The 26192-nt window shown below is 44.7% G+C and overlaps 1 protein-coding gene across 1 annotated transcript in view; it reads left to right on the top strand.

The window, feature by feature from the left end:
- Positions 1 to 7222, top strand: part of LOC139552017 (interleukin-6 receptor subunit beta-like) — a 60132-nt gene extending 52910 nt beyond the window's left edge. Inside the window, exon 16 of the mRNA XM_071363352.1 lies at positions 4042 to 7222. Coding sequence (XP_071219453.1) covers positions 4042 to 4677 — 636 coding nt within the window. The 3' untranslated portion in view covers positions 4678 to 7222. The remainder of the gene's footprint in view (positions 1 to 4041) is intronic.
- The last annotated feature ends 18970 nt before the right edge of the window (positions 7223 to 26192 follow it).

Below are 26192 nucleotides of genomic sequence, written 5' to 3'. Positions count from 1 at the left end.
CTCCTGCTCACTAATGTCAGCCTTCCATCTCCTACATATAACTCGATAGGAGAAGCCAAAGTCCCGTATTGGCTCTGCTTCACCCTGGACTCCACCAGTTCATCCTCATAGAGAGGATTATAATCGTTTATGAATCTCCTCCCAGGTTGACACATGTTCACCAGCTATCTCCAACCAGTCTCTTGCTGTACCATGGAGAACAATGCGGAGGGTGGCAAGAACCTCCAAGTCAGTAAGGGGCCGGATAGAAAGGAAATCATTACACTTAGATAGGAAAAACAGTGGATCAACATCTTCTGGGCTGCCAAAAGTGGGGAAAAGTAGTTTGATAGGGAGGGAGCTCTCTACAGGAGGCATGACAGTGGCAAGGGGTCTTGGGGAAATGGGAGTTCTGTTGTTTAACAGTATCTTCAGAGGGGTTTTTGTAGTACTACCTGTTCATATTCCCTTAATGGCAGAGCCTGAGGCAGAGGTAAACCCTGAGGGAGGTACAGAGGATTTGTCTAGAAGGGAAAAGCATTGCATTACCTCCTGGTGCAGCTCCTCCAGTTGAAGGTCTGTGGCCTTCTGTGCTTTTTACATCTCATTACAGGTCTCCTTTTGAGTCTGTTCAATAAAAAATAATAGTTCCCTTCAGAGAGTTCTTCATAACCTCTTTCAGATAAGAACACACTCCCTTCACAACAGAGGCTGACTCCTCTGCACTCTGTTTTTGTTCCTCCTCAAGATAGATTATGACTAGATGGTTAGTTTCTGAGTGTTTTGAAACTTAGCATTTTCCATTGAACATCCTGCTTCAGAGAATCTAGCAAATAGTTCTGTCTCTGAGCAGTTTGTTGTTGGTTTTCCTCCATTTGACGGGGGAGGTGAGCCAACTTCAGCTGCACATCTTTCTGATCAGCCTCTGCACTTTCACTGTGTTTGCGAATGGAATTCCCCTGCATTGTCAAACTATGGTTGGTGTGTGTCCATTGTTGTTCCCTTTGCCCAGTGAGCACAGAGACACCTCTCCCAGTCTGTCTGGGCAAGGTAACAGGAAGAGGTTGAGGGGAGGGTAATGGCGGAGAAGTTATAGCTGAGCCTGAGGATAAGGACCAGTGCTCTCCAACTCCATTACATCACAGAGTCCTTCCACAATGAAAGAATCCCGGTCATAATTTCCATTAGGTTTGTCCACATTGACACAGTATGGGGTTCCAACAAAAGACATGATTCAGCTTTGTGTGGGTGGTGTCAAGGGTGCTTTTCTCTTCAAACCACTGTTTGGGATCCAATTCTGTAGCGGTATTGTTAGAGAGGGGTAAAGAGAAAGATTTTGTTCAGGCGCCAGGCAGGTATTAACCCTGTTGAAAGGAGATGAGTAGGATCGATGGAGTACCACTACCAGACACACACACACATCAGCAGAAGACTGCCTAGAGTGTAGCCTGTTGACCAGATAGCCAGTGGAGAGAAAAGATAAGACACACCATATAAAAACACACATCACAGCACAGGGGTAACCCAACCAATAATACCTCATACAATAATAATGGCAGAGCAATTTAACGGAAACTTCATAGAAACAATTGATAAGAAAGAACCCAGTCATCAACATTAGAGGATTTCCAGTATAGTGTATTACCTATATAGTGAGGGGGGTATGAATGGGTGTGTGTGGGGGGGGGGGTTAATAGACAAAACAAAGGCCTTAAAATGTCACAAATCTTCTCGGCCAAATGTAAATAGTCCTACACAATATCAACTCTTACGCAAACTTCCTTTAACTAAAATGTCACACCAAATACAACTGTCAGGGGACTAATTGTCCAACGACACTAAACATCAACACATACAGGGGGAAAAAAGTCTGCTGCAGTGAAAGGCACTGGAGGGATAGAGGGGAAAAAGGAGAGCGAGAGAGGGGGGGGGTCTTAGCTGTTGACTTCAGGCTTGCAGGTGCACTGTCTGTCCATCTGATACACCTGATGGTTTGTTTTTCAAAGCTTGGCAACACTGTTGCTAGTACTAGGCCTCCTGAGTGGTGCAGTGGTCTAAGGCACTGCATCGCAGTGCTAGCTGTGCCACTAGAGATTCTGCGTTCGAGTCCAGGCACTGTCGTGACCGGGAGACCCATGGGGTGGCGCACAATTGGCCCAGCGTCGTCCGGGTTAGGGGAGGGTTTGGCCGGCAGGGATGTCCTTGTCCCATCGCGTACCTCCGACTCCTGTGGCGGGCCGGGCACAGTGCTTCCTCTGACACATTGGTGCGGCTGGCTTCCGGGTTAAGTGGGCGTTGTGTCAAGAAGCAGTGCGGCTTGGTTGTTGTTGTGTTTCTGAGGACGCACGGCTCTCGACCTTCGCCTCTCCCGAGTCCGTACGGGAGTTGCAGCGACAAGACTGTAACTGCCAATTGGATACCACGAAATTTGGAGAAAAATGGGTAAAAGTAAAAAAAATACTTAATGTGAACAGTGACGGGAGCGGTCCCAAAAGATTACAACCATGACCTAGAGTGGTAACACCGCAGATTGACTTAAACACTTTACAACTGAGCACGCTGAAAATAAACAAGACTTCTTTAGAGTTACACACACTGTCCAACTGCCGTGCCAACCAGGAGCTCCACACAGAGAGGCTGAAGAGCTATTTATTTATTTCCTCCTTCCTGACTGCTGATGCGCTCTTAAAGTGGCAGCGCATGGTAAAGGCTCCGTGCAGGATTTCGCCGCAAGTTGTATTGGTTCCGTGATATCTAATTATGAGGTCAAAGAGGGGTGAAATGTAACCGAGATGGTTCGATGAATCAGGCTCTTTTGATGAGTAACCTTACCGGAGACGTGAAGACTTGTGTTAGCTTCCAGAACTGATCCCTTTGGACTTTAGCTAAGTGGGCTAACACAGTCTTGTGACATGCAGGAGACCTAGTTCGAAAGAGCAAGATTAAATCAGGAGTGGAACGTCTATCCTTATGTCTATGACAGGGCTAATCAACTGTATTCTTATGGTGGCCAATTTCTTGAATGGGGTCATAATAGTTTATAGCCGAAACGGTTCAAACACTAGAGCCAAATTCATAGGAAGAAAATAAATTCTACATGCCACATTTGCTTCAGAAACCGCCAGAAGCGTCTGTTTACCACAGTGAGCATTTCATTGTATCCGGTTCTTCTCTACTTTTCCTAGCTGGCCAAGTCCCAGCATGTTGTCTCTGGTTTTGAATCTGAATTTGAAAACTGAATCGGAATGCATTAGAGAAATTCAATATATGAAACTTTGATCCACTTGAAATTATAGTTTGTAAGCTTGATACAGACAATGAATGTAATATCTACCATATTGGATTTGAATATTCAATTAAATTGAAATACATTTTAAAACTGAATGCAATGTTCACTTAATTCAGTTTCAAATCATGAAATACAAGTTCAGTGTGTTATTTCAACGATTCAATTTGTGCATTACAAATTTGAAAGTATTACATTCAAATTCAATATCCTAATACAAATGAAAAATTATGGAATACAAATACAATTTTTGTTGGCACTGAAATTGCTCTAAACTGTTCTATGTGTGCTATTTCTAAGTTTTGTTTTTGTGTCTTTCTGTTTTTTACACCAGTTGAATACAATATTTTGGGTTATGGAAAAGATATGTGGTTTAGATGGTACAATAATTCTCTAGACTTGACTTGCATGTCATGTCACATAAACTGAAAGTAGGCGAACTATTAGAATTTTAGCAACCAGGAAATGGCGGCGCGATTTCTGTATAGTGCATCTTTAAGGAAACACTGTGGGCCTGTTACAATACATACATCATGACGGATTTGACAAATATCCACTTTGGTTCACCTTCAATTCTGATCTAACAATCTGGTCAATGGAAAGTCTGCGCTCTTTTGACTGCTTCACTGCATCTATAGGCACATGTTGCTAAATGCAGATGTGTCCATTTCAGTCATTTTAACATTTCACTCTTTTTTTCAGCGTATTGTAACATAGATGTGAAATGCACTTTTAAAGAGAACTTGACTTGACTTAACCCTCCCTTTTTGTTCCAGGCTGACACTCCTAAGGAGAATGCGCTGGGTGACGTGAGTATTGTAGAGGTGGACGTGTTCGACAGGAAGTCTCTGTGTGAGGAGGACAAGGCAGGCCTGCCGCTCAAGAAGGACAAGTACCTGTCGGAGGAGCATAGCAGCGGCATCGGCGGCTCCTCCTGCCTGTCGTCGCCTCACCAGAGCGTCTCGGACAGCGACGAGGGCGGCGACGAGGGCCAGACTACAGCCAGCACCGTCCAGTACTCGTCGGTGGTGGCATCCTGCGGCTACAAGGGCCAGACCCCCTGCCCTCTGCCCCAGTCCGGCTCCTCCCAGACGCCCAGCTTCGCCCGCTCCGAGTCCACCCAACCCCTGCTGGACAGCGAGGAGCACCCGGAGGGCCCCGAGTCACAGCGCTACCCGCGGAACCCCTACTTCGGGCGCTTGCCTGCGGGGAACAATGGCGACAGCGGAGACCTGGAGGACTTGAACCAGATGGAGATGAAGAAGCAGGGGTTGGCTTTGCGCCAGTTCTGCCCCCTGGAGGAGGACTTTCAGCAGACCACACCCACAGAGGAGGGTCAGTCACCTGACGGACAGCCAGGCCCTGACCCTAGCTACATGCCTCAGCTCAGCGGCTACAGGCCTCAGTGTTAGGAGGACGTATGGTGACTTAGTTTGAGGTTGTCACACTTCATGTACAGTGACTCTTCCTCTGCGCCTTTGTTAATTTCACTTTTGTTTCAGGCTTTTAAATTATGAATTATATCAGCCTATTATTTTTGCACTTACCCAAATGGCAATCATGAGCTTCATGTGGGCATTGTGACTTGCCTTGTTAAATTTAAGTGGATGATATAGTTTGCCTGTATGTCGAGGTTCTATTGTTTTAACATCCTAAAAAGAAAATAGATGCCTACGTGCAGACCCGTTTATTTTCAGTTAATTACTGACCTAGGTAGTCGGCGTCACCCATTGACCTCCAAAGAAAACAGTATCCATAGCCTAGATGTGGACCCCTATTCTCTACAAGCCGGCCAAGATTAACTTTGAATGGACAAAGTGTGATGACGCATCATTCCAAGAAAGAGGACTTGAAGTACAAGAGCTATGCGAGGCTGGATTGTACAAGTTAGTTCATCATTGCTCGACAGCCATTTTCAAGTCTTGCCATAGCTTTTCAAGCTAATTATAGTCAAAACTGTAACTAGGCTACACAGGAACATTCAATGTCATCTTGGTACATTTACATTTTAGTCATTTAGCAGACGCTCTTATCCAGAGCGACTTACAGTAGAGTGCATACATTTTATTACATTTTTTTTTTTTTTACATACTGAGACAAGGATATCCCTACCGGCCAAACCCTCCCTACCGGCCAAACCCTCCCTAACCCGGACGACGCTATGCGAATTGTGCGTCGCCCCACGGATCTCGGGGTTGCGGCCGGCTGCGATAGAGCCTGGGCGCGAACCCAGAGACTCTGGTGGCGCAGCTAGCACTGCGATGCAGTGCCCTAGACCACTGCGCCACCCGGGAGACCTGGTAAGCAACTTCAGTGTATTTTTGGACTTTTGTTTTAGTTTATTGTCCTGCTGAAAGCTGTATTTGTGTCCGTGTCTGTTGGAAAGCACACTGAACCAGGTTTTCCTCTAGGATTTTGCCTGTGATTAGCTCTATTCCATTTATTATTATTTTTTCCCCCAAAAAACTCTAGTCCTTGCTGATGACAAGCATACCCATAACATGATGCAGGCACCACCATGCTTGAAAATATAAAGTGTGGTACTCAGTGATGTGTTGGATTTGCCCCAAACATAACGCTTTGTATTCAGGACATGAATTACATTTTTGACACATATTTTGCAGTTTTACTTTAGTGCCTTATTGCAAACAGCATACATTGGAATATTGTTTTGGAATATTTGTATTCTGTATAGGCTTCCTTCTTTTCACTCTGTCATGTAGGTTAGTATTGTGGAGTAACTACGATGTTATTGATTCATCCTCAGTTTTCTCCTATCACAGCCATTAAACTCTGGTAGGAAGGACGCCTTTAACTTTGTAGTGACTGGGTGTATAGATACACCATCCAAAGTGTAATTAATAACTTCACCATGCTCAAAAGGATATTCAATGTCTGCTTTTTTTGGTTTTACCCATCTACCAATAGGTGCCCTTTGTGAGGCACTGGAAAACCTCCTTGCTCAACTGAGGGACCTTAAAAGTAATTGTATGTGTGGGGTACAGAGACGAGGTAGTCATTCAAAAATCATGTTAAATACTTATTGCACACAGTGAGTGCATGCAACTTGTGACTTGTTAAGCAAAGTTTTACTCCTGAACTTTAGGCTTGCCATAAAAGGGGTTGAATAATTGGCTCAACATTTCAGCTTTTCATTTTTTATTAATTTGTAAAAACATCGTTCCTCTTTGAAATTTTGGGCTATTGTGTGTAGGCCAGTGAGATACGATCTCAATTGAATACATTTTAAATTCAGACTAACACAAAATGTGGAAAAAGTCAAGGGGTGTGAATACTTTGAAGGCACTGTATGCTACACTAGTAGGTGTATGGTTAGTGACGAATCTTTCCAGATAGAAAAACTGTTTGACAAATGTACATTTTGCCTTTTTACAATGCCTTATTCCTTCTTCTTTTTTCAAAGTCTTGTTGACTTTACGTCATGAATGAAGTGAAGAAATGCTATGCAAGTTCCCTGCCCATTGAAAACATCTTGTTCAAGGTCAGATAGAGAGATATTACTGTTGCATTATTATATATACTGAAAGGGAAGTTTATGTATAATATGTTTCTGGGAAATGTTTTTCATATGAATTTTTGTGTTATGAATTTTCTGAAGACTGTAAAGTGCAGTACATTTTGTTCATTTGTTTGAGATTCTTTTGTTTGGAACATATGTACAGATCTCAACAGGACCAACTCCCATATTTGTTCCTACAGAGAATATGCTCAGAAAGGGATGTTACATGTACGGTCTATTTAAATATTGCTACTTTGAGGGTTCTGAAAAATATTCTTACACCATCACTCAGTTAACACTACTTTTCCACATATACGGGAAACATAACATAGCCTAGTACTTCACTGCATGCCACCAGAATACATTTGGCCTTTTTGGCGCATGGTCTGTGAATGTCTGACATTATACAATATGAAATAAACCAAAAGTGTTATCCATGTGAACTAATAATTGACTACGCTTCTAAGTCAGCATATCTTTATAGAGCTTTATTTTCAGAGAGACCTTCAACATTAATAGAACAGAATATATTAGTCCATCGTACAGGGAGGAAGTAGGAGTTCACAATATTGTTTTGGTATGCTCAGAAAATAAAATGTCCTCCCCTCTCTACCTTACCAAGTCGGTCCATTATTTAGGGTCAAGTGTTGCTAAAAATATATCAACTCTATGGGGGTATATCATATTTAATATTGCAGATTGTGAATTCCATCAATTGTCTGCATCATTTCCAAAACCCCATATATTTTTTTGTAAATATATATATTTATTACATTTTCCTTTATTTTCCCCTGAAAAGATCTGTTAGTTTGACATATGTCCCACACTTTAACTGTGGATCCCCAGGCTTTGTTTATTACGGCCACGGAAATTCTTTTTTTTGTGCTGCTCAGTCCCAACAGGCAAACCATAGACTTGGACTGATGAGTTTGTGTTCAATGACTCCGTGAATTATATGTTTTCTAAAGAACAGCATAGGGTCAAAACAAGGATGAGCTTCATGTTTCTCTAGTCGTTGGCTGCGTCCCAAAATGGCAGCCTATGCTTTATATAGTAAACTACTTCTGACCTGAGCCCTACAAAAGTAGTGCACTGTAAATGGAATAAGGTGCCATTTGGGCTTCAGCCAGTGACTCAGAGACCCTATTGTGCAAGATACTGAAGTACATCTGTTTTTCAGTCATAACACGCTTGCTTTCTGTTCACCCCAAACAAAACTGCATACTGGTATTGGACGGAAAGGGGAATCTCCTTGTTGTACCAACAACTGTCCTTCACATTGAGAAGAAACAAACGTTTGAGGACGCATATTCTACCACATACATACGGTATAAAGATGTATGTTTGAGTTTATATAAATAGATGCACGTGAAAAAGTAAGTTGAAAGAATCCTCTTAATGCCAAACTGATATCCATCCAGTTTCGCAATGTACAAATATAAACTCAGCAAAAAAAGAAACGTCCCTTTTTCAGGACCCTGTCTTTCAAAGATAATTTGTAAAAAATCTAAATAACATTCACAGATCTTCCTTGTAAAGGGTATAAACAGCTTCACATGCTTGTTCAATGAACCATGAACAATTAATGAACATGCACCTGTGGAACGGTCGTTAAGACACTTAACAGCTTACAGACGGTAGGTAATTAAGGTCACAGTTATGAAAACTTAGGACACTAAAGAGGCCTTTCTACTGACTCTGAAAAACACCAAAGAAAGATGCCCAAGGTCCCTGCTCATCTGCATGAACGTGCCTTAGGCATGCTGCAAGGAGGCATGAGGACTGCAGATGTGGCCAGGGCAATAAATTGCAATGTCCGTACTGTGAGACGCCTAAGACAGCGCTACATGGAGACAGGACGGACAGCTGATCGTCCTCGCTGTGGCAGACCATGTGTAACAACACCTGCACAGGACCGGTACATCCGAACATCACACCTGCGGGACAGGTACAGGATGGCAACAACAACTGCCCAAGTTACACCAGGAAGGCACAATCCCTCCATCAGTGCTCAGACTGTCCGCAATAGGCTGAGAAAGGCTGGACTGAGGGCTTGTAGGCCTGTTGTAAGGCAGGTCCTCACCAGCCATCACCGGCAACAACGTTGCCTATGGGCACAAACCCACCGTTGCTGGACGAGACAGGACTGGCAAAATGTACTCTTCACTGACGAGTCGCGGTTTTGTCTCACCAGGGGTGATGGTCGGCTTGGCGTTTATCGTCGAAGGAACGAGCGTTACACCGAGGCCTATACTCTGGAGCGGGATCAATTTGGAGGTTGAGGGTCCGTCATGGTCTGGGGCGGTGTGTCACAGCATCATCGGACTGAGCTTGTTGTCATTGCAGGCAATCTCAACGCTGTGCATTACAGGGAAGACATCCTTCTCCTTCATGTGGTACCCTTCCTGCAGGCTCATCCTGACATGACCCTCCAGCATGACAATGCCACCACCCATACTGCTTGTTCTGTGTGTGATTTCTTGCAAGACAGGAATGTCAGTGTTCTGCCATGGCCAGCGACGAGCACGGATCTCAATCCCATTGAGCATGTCTGGGACCTGTTGGATCGGAGGCTGAGGGCTAGGGCCATTCCCTCCAGAAATGTCCGGGAAACATGCAGGTGGCTTGGTGGAAGAGTGGGGTAACATCTCACAGCAAGAACTGGCGAATCTGGTGCAGTCCATGAGGAGGAGATGCACTGCAGTACTTAATGCAGCTGGTGGCCACACCAGATACTAACTTTTGATTTTGACCACCCCCCCCCCCCCTTTGTTCAGGGACACATTATTCCATTTCTGTTAGTCACATGTCTGTGGAACTTGTTCAGTTTATGTCTCATAAGATAAGATTGTTGAATCTTATGTTCATACAAATATTTACACGTTAAGTTTGCTGAAAATAAACGCAGTTGACAGTGAGAGGACGTTTCTTTTTTTGCTGAGTTTACATACTGTTCAAATTGGCACTCAAGTATAATTACAAAAAGTGTCTATTTCAAAGTGCCCCTAACACATAAAACACAGCCTATATGAGACCCCAAAAAAATTGTGAATGAAGATACAGGAAAGACACTGAGAAGTTCAAGATGGCATAGCAGTCAGATGTCTTTGACCTTCGTCTTGTCTTGTCCCACATACAGTGGGGAGAACAAGTATTTGATACACTGCCGATTTTGCAGGTTTTCCTACTTACAAAGCATGTAGAGGTCTGTAATTTTTATCATAGGTACACTTCAACTGTGAGAGAAAATCCAGAAAATCACATTGTATGATTTTTAAGTAATTCATTTGCATTTTATTGCATGAAATAAGTATTTGATCACCTACCAACCAGTAAGAATTCCGGCTCTCACAGACCTGTTAGTTTTTCTTTAAGAAGCCCTCCTCTTCTCCACTCATTACCTGTATTAACTGCACCTGTTTGAACTCATTACCTGTATAAAAAACACCTGTCCACACACTCAATCAAACAGTCTCCAACCTCTCCACAATGGCCAAGACCAGAGAGCTGTGTAAGGACATCAGGGATAAAATTGTAGACCTGCACAAGTCTGGGATGGGCTACAGGACAATAGACAAGCAGCTTGGTGAGAAGGCAACAACTGTTGGCGCAATTATTAGAAAATGGAAGAAGTTCAAGATGACGGTCAATCACCCTCGGTCTGGGGCTCCATGCAAGATTTCACCTCGTGGGGCATCAATGATCATGAGGAAGGTGAGGGATCAGCCCAGAACTACACGGCAGAACCTGGTCAATGACCTGAAGAGAGCTGGGACCACAGTCTCAAAGAAAACCATTAGTAACACACTACACCGTCATGGATTAAAATCCTGCAGCGCACGCAAGGTCCCCCTGCTCAAGCCAGCGCATGTCCAGGCCCGTCTGAAGTTTACCAATGACCATCTGGATGATCCAGAGGAGGAATGGGAGAAGGTCATGTGGTCTGATGAGACAAAAATAGAGCTTTTTGGTCTAAACTCCACTCGCCGTGTTTGGAGGAAGAAGAAGGATGAGTACATCCCCAAGAACATATCCCAACCGCGAAGCATGGAGGTGGAAACATCATTCTTTGGGGATGCTTTTCTTTAAAGGGGACAGGACGACTGCACCGTATTTAGGGGAGGATGGATGGGGCCATGTATCGCGAGATCTTGTCCAACAACCTCCTTCCCTCAGTAAGAGCATTGAAGATGGGTCGTGGCTGGGTCTTCCAGCATGACAACGACCCAAAACACACAGCCAGGGCAACCAAGGAGTGGCTCTTTAAGAAGCATCTCAAGGTCCTGGAGTGGCCTAGCCAGTCTCCAGACCTGAACCCAATAGAACATCTTTGGAGGGAGCTGAAAGTCCGTATTGCCCAGCGACAGCCCCGAAACCTGAAGGATCTGGAGAAGGTCTGTATGGAGGAGTGGGCCAAAATCCCTGCTGCAGTGTGTGCAAACCTGGTCAAGAACTACAGGAAACGTATGATCTCTGTAATTGCAAACAAAGGTTTCTGTACCAAATATTAAGGCCTGCTTTTCTGACATATCAAATACTTATGTCATGCAATAAAATGCAAATTAATTACTTAAAAATCATACAATGTGATCTGGATTTTTGTTTTAGATTCCGTTTCTCACAGTTGAAGTGTACCGATGATAAAAAATTACAGACCTCTACATGCTTTGTAAGTAGGAAAACCTGCAAAATCGGCAGTGTATCAAATACTTCTTCTCCCCGCTGTATATACCGTTTTATATAATTTTCTTCGCATATCTTTTTTTTTTTTTTAAACCTCAACTTCAAAATACTCTCCTGCAACCCGCATCACCCAATGTTGTGTGGATCTGTTTTTTCTAAAGTATTTTTATTTACCTCGGAACCGGAATCCCCCAACAGAAGCTAGCCAGCTCACTAGCTACTAGCTAGTAGTCAGCTAACCACTGCTAGCGGTCATCAGCTAACCTTTAGCTCGGAAAGCTCTTGCCAGTTTGTACAACGCGACTCAAACCAGAGCATACTGGACATATTTTCTCTCCATATCCCCGGATTCCTACCGCAAGCTCTGAACCTTTTTTCCTGGATCATCACAGCTAGCTAGCTGCTATCCGAGTGACTACTACTGGCTAACGTCTGTCCCAAAGCAAGCACCAATTAACTTGGAGCTAGCCCATGCTAGGCCCATTCTCCCGGCTAGCCCATCAGCCCTTCCTGGGCTACAATAACCGGACCCCTTCTACTGCCGGTACGGGGCATGGAATCCCGCCGATCCTTCACGACTGGACTACGACGTAATCTGCTTGAGGGGGTACTCAACTGGCCCCTACATCACGACGTCTCCTGAATGCCCATCTGCTAGCCGCGGCCCGCTAGCTGTCTAGAGCATATTGGACTGTTAGATCCATCGGCCAATTTCTTGGGCCACAATACCTATTTTGCCAATTGGACTTGGATCCCTCTGCTACTCGGATCCCTACTAATCCATCACGACTGGTCTATCGACGTCACCGCACGCGTAGGCTAAAATAGACGTCCCTCTAGGGCCCTTCTGCTAGCTTGCTAGCCCCAGCCTGCTAGCTGTCTGAATCGCCGTGTCTCCAGCCAGCCCAACCACTCACTGGACCCCTATGATCACCCGGCTACGCATGCCTCTCCCTAATATCAATATGCCTTGTCCATTACACTCCTGGTTAGTGATTACTGTCTTATTTCACTGTAGAGCCTCTAGCTCTGCTCAACATGCCTGAACCAACCATTTAGTTCCACCTCCCACATATGCGGTGAAATCACCTGGTTTAAACGTCTCTAGAGACAATATCTCTCTCATCATTACTCAATGCCTAGGTTTACCTCCAATATACTCACATCCTACCATACCTTTGTCTGTACATTATGTCTTGAATCTATTCTATCGCGCCCAGACACCTGCTCCTTTTACTCTCTGTTCCGAATGTACTATATGACCAGTTCTGATAGCCTTTAGCCGTACCCTTATCCTACTCCTCCTCTGTTGATGTAGAGGTTAATCCAGGCCCTGCAGTGCCTAGCTCCACTCGTACTCCCCAGGTGCTCTCATTTGTTGACTTCTGTAACCGGAAAAGCCTTGGTTTCATGCATGTTAACATTAGAATCCTCCTCCCTAAGTTTGTTTTATTCACTGCTTTAGCACACTCTGCCAACCCGGATGTCTTAGCCTTGTCTGAATAGGAAGACCACCAAAAACCCTGACATTTCCATCCCTAACTATAACAGTTTCCGACAAGATAGAACTGCCAAAGGGGGCGGTTTTGCAATCTACTGCAGAGATAGCCTTCAGAGTTCTGTATTACTATCCAGGTCTGTACCCAAACAATTTGAGCTTCTACTTTTAAAAATCCACCTTTCCAGAAACAAGTCTCTCACCGTTGCCACTTGCTATAGACTACCCTCTGCCCCCAGCTGTGCCCTGGACACCATATGTGAATTGATTGCCCCCCATCTATCTTCAGAGCTCGTGCTGCTAGGTGACCTAAACTGGAACATGCTTATCACCCCGGCCGTCCTACAATCTAAGCTTGATGCCCTCAATCTCACACAAATTATCAAGGAACCTACCCGGTACAACCCCAAATCCGTAAACACATGCACCCTCATAGATATCATCCTAACCAATTTGACCTCCAAATACACCTCTGCTGTTTTCAACCAAGATCTCAGCGATCACTGCCCCATTGCCTGCATCGGTAATGGGTCTGCGGTCAAACGACCAACCCTCATCACTTTCAAACACTCCCTAAAACACTTCAGCGAGCAGGCCTTTCTAATCGACCTGGCCCGGGTATCCTGGAAGAATATTAACCTCATCCTGTCAGTAGAGGATGCCTGGTTATTCTTTAAAAGTGCCTTCCTCACCATCTTAAATAAGCATGCCAAAATATGTTGAACCAGGAACAGATATAGCCCTTGGTTCTCTCCAGACCTGACTGACCTTGACCAGCACAAAAACATCCTGTGGCGTTCTGCATTAGCATCGAATAGCCCCCGTAATATGCAACTTTCAGGGAAGTCAGGAACCAATATACACAGGCAGTTAGGAAAGCTAAGGCTAGCTTTTTCAAGCAGAAATTTGCATCCTGTAGCACAAACTCAAAAAAGTTCTGGGACACTGTAAAGTCCATGGAGAATAAGAGCACCTCCTCCCAGCTGCCCACTGCACTGAGGCTAGGAAACACTGTCACCACCGATAAATCCACTATAATTAAGAATTTCAATAAGCATTTTTCTACGGCTGGCCATGCTTTCCAACTGGCTACCCCTACCCCGATCAACAGCCCTGCACCCCCCACAGCAACTTGCCCACGCCCCCTATTTCTCCTTTACCCAAATCCAGATAGCTGATGTTCTGAGAGCTGCAAAATCTGGACCCCTACAAATCAGCCGGATCTAGGCAATCTGGACCCTCTCTTTCTAAAATGATCTGCCGAAATTGTTGCAACCCCTATTACTAGCCTGTTCAACCTCTCTTTCGTATCGTCTGAGATTCCCAAAGATTGGAAAGCTGCTGCGGTCACCCCCCTCTTCAAAGGGGGAGACACTCTAGACCCAAACTGCTACAGACCTATATCTAGCCTACCCTGCCTTTCTAAGGTCTTTGAAAGCCAAGTTAACAAACAGATTACCGACCATTTCGAATCCCACAGTACCTTCTCCGCTATGCAATCTGGTTTCAGAGCTGGTCTTAGGTGCACCTCAGCCACGCTCAAGGTCCTAAACGATATCATAACTGCCATCGATAAGAAACAATACTGTGCAGCCGTATTCATAGACCTGGCCAAGGCTTTCGACTCTGTCAATCACCACATTCTTATCGGCAGACTCAACAGCCTTGGTTTCTCAAATGATTGCCTCACCTGGTTCACCAACTACTTATCTGTTAGAGTTCAGTGTGTCAAATCGGAGTCTCTATGGGGGTGCCACAGCGTTCAATTCTTGGGCAGACTCTCTTCTCCGTATACATCAATGATGTCGCTCTTGCTGCTGGTGATTCTTTGATCCACCTCTACGCAGACGACACCATTCTGTATACCTTTGGCCCTTCTTTGGACACTGTGTTAACTAACCCCCAGACGAGCTTCAATGCCATACAAGTCTCCTTACGTGGCCTCCAACTGCTCTTAAATGCAAGTAAAACTAAATGAATGCCCTTCAACCGATCGCTGCCTGCACATGCCCGCCCGTCCAGCATCACTACTCTGGACGGTTCTGACTTAGAATATGTGGACAACTACAAATACCTAGGTGTCTGGTTAGACTGTAAACTCTCCTTCCAGACCCACATTAAACATTTACAATCCAAAATTGAAACTATAATCGGCTTCCTATTTCGCAACAAAGCATCCTTCACTCATGCTTCCAAACATACCCTCGTAAAACTGACCATCCTACCGATCCGTGACTTCGGCGATGTAATTTACAAAATAGCCCCCAACACTCTGCTCATCTGTAAATAGCCCATCTAACCACCTCATCCCCATACTGTATTTATTTATTTGTCTTGCTCCTTTGCACCCCAGTATCTCTACTTGCACATTCATCTTCTGCACATCTACCATTCCAGTGTTTAATTGCTATATTGTAATTACTTCGCCACCATGGCCTATTTATTGCCTTACCTCCCTTATCCTTTCTCATTTGCACATACTGTATATAGACTTTTTCTACTGTATTATTGACTGTATGTTTGTTTATTCCATGTGTAACTCTGTGTTGTTGTATGCGTCGCACTGCTTTGCTTTATCTTGGCCAGGTCGCAGTTGCAAATGAGAACTTGTTCTCAACAAGCCTATCTGGTTAAATAAAGGTGAAAAAAGATAAATGTAAAAAAGTCCGCTGGATTCAGGTGTGTGTTTATGGCCATTTACTTTTCATCACCTGCCCGCTTGTGTCCAAACGTACTGTATATGTGTTCATTCTATGCTGTGAGAGGGGCTGTGCTGTTAATCTGCTTTGTCTCCAACAGGCTCCTACTCTCTGTTGCACCGACCTTACCTCGCCCCAACTCCAATAACAAGATGGCGCCAGAGAACAAGGCTGATGAGCTCTACAGCAGAGTCTCACAACTCAATTGCTGGTTGAAAACTGTTTCCTGCCCCTCCCAAAAGATAGAATTTGTAGATAATTGGCCCTCTTTCTGGGACTCACCCACAAACAGGACCAAGCCTGGCCTGCTGAGGAGTGACGGACTACATCCTAGCTGGAGGGGTGCTCTCATCTTATCTACCAACATAGACAGGGCTCTAACTCCTCTAGCTCCACAATGAAATAGGGTGCAGGCCAGGTAGCAGACTGTTAGCCAACCTGCCAGCTTAGTGGAGTCTGCCACTAGCATAGTCAGTGTAGTCAGCTCAGCTATCCCTATTGAGACTGTGTCTGTGCCTCGACCTAGGTTGGGCAAAACTAAACATGGCGGTGTTCGCCTTAGCAATCTCACTAGGATAAAGACCTCCTCCATTCCTGCCATTATTGAAAGAGATCGTGATACCTCACATCTCAAAATAGGGCTACTTAATGTTAGATCCCTCACTTCAAAGGCAGTTATAGTCAATGAACTAATCACTGATCATAATCTTGACGTGATTGGCCTGACTGAAACATGGCTTAAGCCTGATGAATGTACTGTGTTAAATGAGGCCTCACCTCCTGGTTACACTAGTGACCATATCCCCCGTGCATCCCGCAAAGGCGGAGGTGTTGCTGACATTTACGATAGCAAATTTCAATTTACCTAGTTTTGTCCCATGGAATAAATGTTGTGGATCTTAATGTTTTTCCTCATAATCCTGGACTATCGGACCACCATTTTATTACGTTTGCAATCGCAACAAATAATCTGCTCAGACCCCAACCAAGGAGCATCAAAAGTAGTGCTATACATTTTTAGACAACACAAAGATTTCTTGATGCCCTTCCAGACTCCTTCTGCCTACCCAAGGACGTCAGAGGACAAAAATCAGTTAACCACCTAACTGAGGAACTCAATTTAACCTTGCGCAATACCCTAGATGCAGTTGCACCCCTAAAAACTAAAAACATTTGTCATAAGAAACTAGCTCCCTGGTATACAGAAAATACCCGAGCTCTGAAGCAAGCTTCCAGAAAATTGGAACGGAAATGGCGCCACACCAAACTGGAAGTCTTCCGACTAGCTTGGAAAGACAGTACCGTGCAGTATCGAAGAGCCCTCACTGCTGCTCGATCATCCTACTTTTCCAACTTAATTGAGAAAAATAAGAACAATCCCCCCAAAAAATTTGATACTGTAGCAAAGCTAACTAAAAAGCAGCATTCCCCAAGAGAGGATGGCTTTCACTTCAGCAGTAATACATTCATGAACTTCTTTGAGGAAAAGATCATGATCATTAGAAAGCAAATTACGGACTCCTCTTTAAATCTGCGTATTCCTCCAAAGCTTAGCTGTCCTGAGTCTGCACAACTCTGCCAGGACCTAGGATCAAGAGAGACACTCAAGTGTTTTAGTACTATATCTCTTGACACAATGATGAAAATAATCATGGCCTCTAAACCTTCAAGCTGCATACTGGATCATATTCCAACTAAACTACTGAAAGAGCTGCTTCATGTGCTTGGCCCACCTATGTTGAACATAATAAACGGCTCTCTATCTTCCGGATGTACCAAACTCACTAAAAGTGGCAGTAATAAAGCCTCTCTTGAAAAAGCCAAACCTTGACCCAGAAAATATAAAAAACTTTCGGCCTATATCGAATCTTCCATTCCTCTCAAAAAAAAAATTAAAAGCTGTTGCGCAGCAACTCACTGCCTTCCTGAAGACAAACAATGTATACGAAATGCTTCAGTCTGGTTTTAGACCCCATAATAGCACTGAGACTGCACTTGTGAAGGTGGTAAATTACCTTTTAATGGCGTCAGACCGAGGCTCTGCATCTGTCCTCGTGCTACTAGACCTTAGTGCTGCCTTTGATACCATCGATCACCACATTCTTTTGGAGATACTGGAAACCCAAATTGGTCTACACGGACAAGTTCTGGCCTGGTTTAGATCTTATCTGTCGGAAAGATATCAGTTTGTCTCTGTGAATGGTTTGACCTCTGACAAATCAACTGTACATTTCGGTGTTCCTCAAGGTTCTGTTTTAGGACCACTATTTTTTTCACTATATCTTTTACCTCTTGGGGATGTCATTCGAAAACATAATGTTAACTTTCACTGCTATGCGGATGACACACAGCTGTACATTTCAATGAAACATGGTGAAGCCCCAAAATTGCCCTCGCTAGAAGCCTGTGTTTCAGATATAAGGAAGTGGATGGCTGAAAACTTTCTTCTTTTAAACTCGGACAAAACAGAGATGCTTGTTCTAGGTCCCAAGAAACAAAGAGATATTCTGTTAAATCTGACAATTAATCTTGATGGTTGTAAAGTCGTCTCAAATAAAACTGTGAAGGACCTCGGCGTTACTCTGGACCCTGATCTCTCTTTTGACGAACATATCAAGACTGTTTCAAGGACAGCTTTTTTCCATCTACGTAACATTGCAAAAATCAGACATTTTCTGTCCAAAAATGATGCAGAAAAATGTATCCATGCTTATGTTACTTCTAGGTTAGACTACTGCAATGCTCTACTTTCCGGCTACCCGGATAAAGCACTAAATAAACTTCAGTTAGTGCTAAATACGGCTGCTAGAATCCTGACTAGAACCAATAAATTTGATCATATTACTCCAGTGCTAGCTTCCCTACACTGGCTTCCTGTTAAGGCAAGGGCTGATTTCAAAGTTTTACTGTTAACCTATAAAGCGTTACATGGGCTTGCTCCTACCTATCTTTCCGAGTTAGTCCTGCCGTACATACCTACACGTACGCTACGGTCACAAGACGCAGTCCTCCTAATTGTCCCTAGAATTTCTAAGCAAACAGCTGGAGGCAGGGCTTTCTCCTATAGATCTCCATTTTTACGGAATAGTCTGCCTACCCATGTGAGAGACGCAGACTCGGTCTCAACCTTTAAGTCTTTACTGAAGACTTATCTCTTCAGTAGGTCCTATGATTGAGTGTAGTCTGGCCCAGGAGTGTGAAGGTGAACGGAAAGGCTCTGGAGCAACGAACCGCCCTTGCTGTCTCTTCCTGGCCGGTTCCCCTCTCTCCACTGGGATTCTCTGCCTCTAACCCTATTACAGGGGCTGAGTCACTGGCTTGCTGGTGCTCTTTCATGCCGTCCCTAGGAGTGGTGCGTCACTTGAGTGGGTTGAGTTACTGACGTGATCTTCCTGTCTGGGTTGGCGCCCCCCCTTGGTTTGTGCTATGGTGGAGATCTTTGTGGGCTATACTCGGCCTTGTCTCAGGATGGTAAGTTGGTGGTTGAAGATATCCCTCTAGTGGTGTGGGGGCTGTGCTTTGGCAAAGTGGGTGGGGTTATATCCTTCCTGTTTGGCCCTGTCTGGGGGTATCATCGGATGGGGCCACAGTGTCTCCTGACCCTTCCTGTCTCAGCCTCCAGTATTTATGCTGCAGTAGTTTATGTGTCGGGGGGCTAGGGTCAGTTGGTTATATCTGGAGTACTTCTCCTGTCTTATCCGGTGTCCTGTGTGAATTTAAGTATGCTCTCTCTAATTCTCTCCTTCTCTCTTTCTTTCTCTCTCTCGGAGGACCTGAGCCCTAGGACCATGCGTCAGGACTACCGGGGATGATGACTCCTTGCTGTCCCCAGTCCACCTGGCCTTGCTGCTGTTCCAGTTTCAACTGTTCTGCCTGCGGCTATGGAACCCTGACCTGTCCACCGGACGTGCTACCTGTCCCAGACCTTCTGTTTTCAACTCTCTAGAGACCGCAGGAGAGGTAGAGATACTCTTAATGATCGGCTATGAAAAGCCAACTGACATTTACTCCTGATTATTATTTGACCATGCTGGTCATTTATGAACATTTGAACATCTTGGCCATGTTCTGTTATAATCTCCACCCAGCACAGCCAGAAGAGGACTGGCCACCCCTCATAGCCTGGTTCCTCTCTAGGTTTCTTCCTAGGTTTTGGCCTTTCTAGGGAGTTTTTCCTAGCCACCGTGCTTCTACACCTGCATTGCTTGCTGTTTGGGGTTTTAGGCTGGGTTTCTGTACAGCACTTCAAGATATTAGCTGATGTACGAAGGGCTATATAAAATAAACTTGATTTGATTTGATTAACGTATTCCTAACCAATTTTTTGTTTTGTTTGTTTCTTTGCGTTGATTGTAACTTATTTTTTAACTTATTTTTTACATACTGTTGCTGCTACCATCTCTTATGACCGAAAATAACTTCTGGGCATCAGAACTGCAATTAGTCACCACAGACTGGGAAAATCCTTTTATTCTTTTAGCGAGTTTAACGAGCCCGACATAAACGATATAATGCTTTCGCAGAAACAGGCCCAGATCCCCATCATTTGCGTGAAGAGAAGGCGGAGAAAAATGGGCCAGAGTGCGGGCTGCCTTCTGAGAATTCGTAGGCGATCAAATAAACCCCCATTTCCTTCCATTCTGCTAGCAAACGTGCAATCTTTGGAAAACAAAATGTATGACCTACGCGGAAGATTAAACTACCAACGGGACATTCAAAACTGTCATATCTTATGCTTCACGGAGTCGTGGCTGAACGACGACATTATCGACATACAGCTGGCTGGTTATGCGCTGTATCGGCAGGACAGAACAGCGGCGTCTAGTAAGACAAGAGGCGGCAAACTATGCATTTTGTAAATAACAGTTGGTGCACGATATCTAAGGAAGTCTCAAGGTTTTGCTCGCCGGAGGTAGAGTATCTCATGATAAGCTGTAGACCACACTATTCACCTAGAGAGTTTATCTGTATTTTTCGTAGCTGTATGCATACCACCACTGACTGATGCTGGCGCTAAGATCGCACTCAATGAGCTGTATTCCACCATAAGCAAACCAGATGCTGCGCTCCTAGTGGCCGGGGACTTTAATGCAGGGAAACTTACATCCATCTTACCACATTTCTATCAGCATGTTAAATGTGCAACCAGAGGGGGAAATACTCTGGACCACCTTTACACACACACAGAGACGCGTACAAAGCTCTCCCTCACCCTCCATTTGGCAAATCTGACCATACTTATATCCTCCTGATTCCTGCTTACAAACAAAAATAAAGCCTGAAGTACCAGTGACTCGATCAATAAAGAAGTGGTCAGATTAAGCAGATGCTAATCTAGAGGACTGTTTTGCTAGCACAGACTGGATTATGTTCCGGAATTCCTACGATGGCATTGAGGAGTACACCACATCAGTCATTGGCTTCATCAATAAGTGCATCGATGATATCGTCCCCACGGTGACCGTACGTACATACTCCAACCAGCAGCCATGGATTACAGGCAACATCCGCATTGAGCTAAAGGCTAGAGCTGCCTCATTCAAGGAGCGGGACACTAACCCAGGAGCTTATAAGAAATCCCGCTATGTCCTCCGACGAACCATCAAATAGGCAAAGTGTCAATACAGGACTAAGATCAAATGGTACTACACCAGCTCTGACGCTCATTGGATGTGGCAGGGCTTGCAAACTATTACAGACTACAAAGGGAAGCGCAGCCGAGAGCAGCCCAGTGACACGAGCCTACCAGACAAGCTATACTACTTCTATGCTCGCTTTGAGGCAAATAACACTGAAACATGCATGAGAGCATCAGCTGTTCTGGACGACTGTGTGAACACGCTCTCCGTAGCCGACGTAAGACCTTTAAACAAGTCAACATACACAAGGCTGCGGGGCCAGACGGATTACCAGGACGTGTGCTGCGAGCATGTGCTGACCAACTGGCAGGTGTCTTCACTGACATTTTCAACATGTCCCTGATTGAGTCTGTAATACCAACATGTTTACAGCAGACCACCATAGTCCCTGTGCCCAAGAACAAAAAGGCAACCTGTCTAAATGACTACAGACACGTAGCACTCACGACCGAAGCCATGAAGTGCTTTGAAAGGTTGGTAATGGCTCACATCAACACCATTATCCCAGAAACCCTAGACCCACTCCAATTTGCATACCACTCAAAGAGATCCACAGATGATGCAATCTCTATTGCACTCCACATTGCCCTTTCCCACCTGGACAAAGGGAACACTTATGTGAGAATGCTATTCATTGACTACAGCTCAGCGTTCAACACCATAGTACCATCAAAGCTCATCACTAAGCTAAGGATCCTGGGACTAAACACCTCCCTCTGCAACTGGATCCTGGCTCCCCAGGGGTGTGTGCTCAGTCCCCTCCTGTACTCCCTGTTCACACACAATTGCATGGCCAGGCACGACCCCAACACCATCATTAAGTTTGCAGACGACACAACAGTGGTAGGCCTGATCACCGACAACGACAAGACAGCCTATAGGGAGGAGGTCAGAGTGGTGCCACCGGGTGGTGCCAGAATAACAACCTTTCCCTCAATGTAACCAAGACTAAGGAGATGATTGTGGACTACAGGAAAAGGAGGACCGAGCATGCCCCCATTCTTATCGACGGGGCTGTAGTAGAGCAGGTTGAGAGCTTCAAGTTCCTTGGTGGCCACATCAACAACAAACTAGAATGGTCCAAGAACACCAAGACAGTCGTGAAGAGGGCACAACAAAGCCTATTCCCCCACAGGAAACTAAAAAGATTTGGCATGGGTCCTGAGATCCTCAAAAGGTTCTACAGCTGCAACATCGAGGGCATCCTGACTGGTTGCATCACTGCCTGGTACGGCATTTGCTCGATCTCTGACCGCAAGGCACTACAGAGGGTAGTGCGTACGGCCCAGTACATCACTGGGGCTAAGCTGCCTGCCATCCAGTACCTCTACACCAGGCGGTATCAGAGGAAGGCCCTAAAATTTGTCAAAGACCCCAGCCACCCCAGTCATAAACTGTTCTCTCTACTACCACATGGCAAGCGGTACCGGAGTGCCAAGTCTAGGTCAAAAAAGTACTTCTAAACAGTTTTTACCCCCAAGCCATAAGACTCCTCAACAGGTAATCAAATGGCTACCCGGACTATTTGCACTGTGAGCCCCCCACCGCAACCCCTCTTTTACGCTGATGCTACTCTCTGTTTATCATATATGCATAGTCACTTTAACTATACATTCATGTACATACTACCTCAATTGGGCCGAACAACCAGTGCTCCCGCACATTGGCTAACCGGGCTATCTGCATTGTGTCCCGCCACCCACCACCCGTCAACCCCTCTTTTACGCTGATGCTACTCTCTGTTTATCATATATGCATAGTCACTTTAACTATACATTCATGTACATACTACCTCAATTGGGCCGACCAACCAGTGCTCCCGCACATTGGCTAACCGGGCTATCTGCATTGTGTCCCGCCACCCACCACCCGCCAACCCCTCTCTTACGGTACTGCTACTCTCTGTTCATCATATATGCATAGTCACTTTAACCATATCTACATGTACATACTACCTCAATCAGCCTGACAGCCGGTGTCTACATGTAGCCTCGCTACTTTTATAGCCTCGCTACTGTATATAGACTGTCTTTTTTACTGTATATAGCCTTTATTTATTTACTTACCTATTGTTCACCTAATACCTTTTTTGCTCTATTGGTTAGAGCCTGTAAGTAAGCATTTCACTGTAAGTTCTACACCTGTTGTATTCGGCGCACGTGACAAATAAACTTTGATTTGATTTAGAACGCCTCCTCTCAAGTTGTCGCTTACCTCTTTAGTGCTAACACTCACAGGCACTCCTGCTATCACCCCTTTAATTAATCCACTGCTTCTCTGCTTGATCATTCTAGCTGCTCGACACTACCTTACACTTTCTGAGAGCTCCCATCTTAACACTCTGACAACTTCCCCAATCAACTCTTTTATCACAGCCGTCAACTTTATCGGACTCATCGCCCCAACTCCCCCTTTTTCCCTAAACTTCAGAATCACTTTGCTCCTCCTCACCTCCATGCTCCCCTCACAGCTTATCTTGCCCTTCCTCTGCGTTCTCTACCTCCAAACTGCCGCGAGCATTGGAAACTATGTTGCTCTCCTCAAACCTTTTCCTTTTTTGCCTCCATAGACCTCTCGCTTCCCTTCAAACCCCTACTCCCTTTCTCTCCCGCTTTCTTTTTATCCTTCTTACTCCCCCCTTTATTTGTCCCACTATGCTCCATACTTGCTTCACTTTCTTCTCCATCACCATCTCCTACCATCTCTGACCCAATCACAGCACAGCCATGCCGAAACGCCGCCACACCGAGTAAAGTTTGATTGTTTGTTTATCAACAATTGATCGCTAGCCACAGCTTTTAGCCTCTACCTCATCCCATGTACTTCTATAGTTCTCTGAGGCTTCTTTTACACAAGCAGCGCAATTCTGATCTTTTTTTCACTAATTGCTCTTTTGAGCAATCAGATCAGGTCTGGAAAAGATCTGATGTGATTGGTCAAAAGAGCAATTAGTGAAAATAATATCAGAATTGTCTTGCCTGTGTTAGCACAGCCGATGGGAGTTGGCCACCCCTGCAATAAGATCAACATTAATACAACAGAAAAACATTACACATAGAGAATTAGCGATGACCCCCGCACTCCCGGCCATCTAACTACGCCATAGAAAATGACTGTACATTCTGTCCTTAATGCAGCAGTACTATCACATATGACTTTACCAGGCCAGGAACGCATGACTTATTTTTAGAAATAGCTGGGAGCACAAGAACGATTGACAGGACTGTTGCATCCTTCTCTGGCTCTTGGCACAGACAAGAATGACATGCCATGTCTTTCTCAAGTTGTGTAAAGATTAAATATTGTGGAGTTCCCTCTTCTGTAAGTGGGGAAAAACAATTTCACTATATCTAAACTAGGATATTCATCTTAAATAAGAAACATGTCTTTCATTCAACATCACAAATACTTAAATCAATAAATATATCAATCAGTCAAATTTATTTATAAAGCCCTTCTTACATCAGCTGATGTCACAAAGTGCTCGACAGAAACCCAGCCTAAAACCCCAAACAGCAAGCAATGCAGGTGTAGAAGCACGGTGGCTAGGAAAAACTCCCTAGAAAGGCCAGAACCTAGGAAGAAACCTAGAGAGGAACCAGGCTATGAGGGGTGGCCAGTCCTCTTCTGGCTGTGCCGGGTGGAGATTATAACAGAACATGGCCAAGATGTTCAAATGTTCATGAATGACCAGCAGGGACAAATAATAATAATCACAAGTGGTTGTCGAGGGTGCAACAGGTCAGCACCTCAGGAGTAAATGTCAGTTGGCTTTTCATAGCCGATCATTGAGAGTATCTCTACCGCTCCTGCTGTCTCTAGAGAGTTGAAAACAGCAGGTCTGGGACAGGTAGCACGTCTGGTGAACAGGTCAGGGTTCCATAGCCCCAGGCAGAGCAGTTGAAACTGCTTCCGTTCACCTTCCTTTCCGTTCACCTTCACACTCCTGGCCCAGACTACACTCAATCATAGGACCTACTGAAGAGATGAGTCTTCAATAAAGACTTAAAGGTTGAGACCGAGTCTGCGTCTCTCACATGGGTAGGCAGACCATTCCATAAAAATGGAGCTCTATAGGAGAAAGCCCTGCCTCCAGCTGTTTGCTTAGAAATTCCAGGGACAGTAAGGACGCCTGCGTCTTGTGACCGTAGCGTACATGTAGGTATGTACGGCAGGACCAAATCGGAAAGATAGGTAGGAGCAAGCCCATGTAATGCTTTGTAGGTTAGCAGTAAAACCTTGAAATCAGCCCTTGCCTTAACAGGAAGCAAGTGTAGAGAGGCTAGCACTGGAGTAATATGATACATTTTTTTTGGTTCTAGTCAAGATTCTAGCAGCCGTGTTTAGCACTAACTGAAGTTTATTTAGTGCTTTATCCGGGTAGCCGGAAAGTAGAGCATTGTAGTAGTCTAACCTAGAAGTGACAAAAGCATGGATGAATTTTTCTGCATTATTTTTGGGCAGAAAGTTTGGATATATTCACAAACTTGAATGTGAATATAAATTCACATCCAAGTTTGAATAGTAAAAAGCTGAAATTGAGAAATTATAAGTCCTCCATCATAGATAAACCTTTATCATACATTCATACCCACAATGTCCTGTAGAAAGCTAGGGAATTGATTTGCCCTTACTACAATTCACAACATAAAATAACTAGATGAAGTAAACAGCAACAGAGTGTAGAAGAACATTGTACAAACGTCAATGGTAAGCTGACTGAGAGAATATGAATAAACTGGATAAATGCCAGAGGACGGAATTGGAGCATGCTAGATATTACAAGTGAAATAAGGCAACCAGGCCTGGGTCCAGGATGATATGCCTGAGGGGGCATTTTAAATCCATGGTGCATGGGCACAACTAGTATTTATTTAGAGCCCTAATA

The sequence above is a fragment of the Salvelinus alpinus genome, chromosome 24 (assembly GCF_045679555.1).
Source record: "Salvelinus alpinus chromosome 24, SLU_Salpinus.1, whole genome shotgun sequence".
NCBI classification, from domain to species: Eukaryota; Metazoa; Chordata; class Actinopteri; order Salmoniformes; family Salmonidae; genus Salvelinus; species Salvelinus alpinus.
Note: the sequence above shows the minus strand (reverse complement) of the source record. Positions and strands in the feature narration are given on the sequence as shown.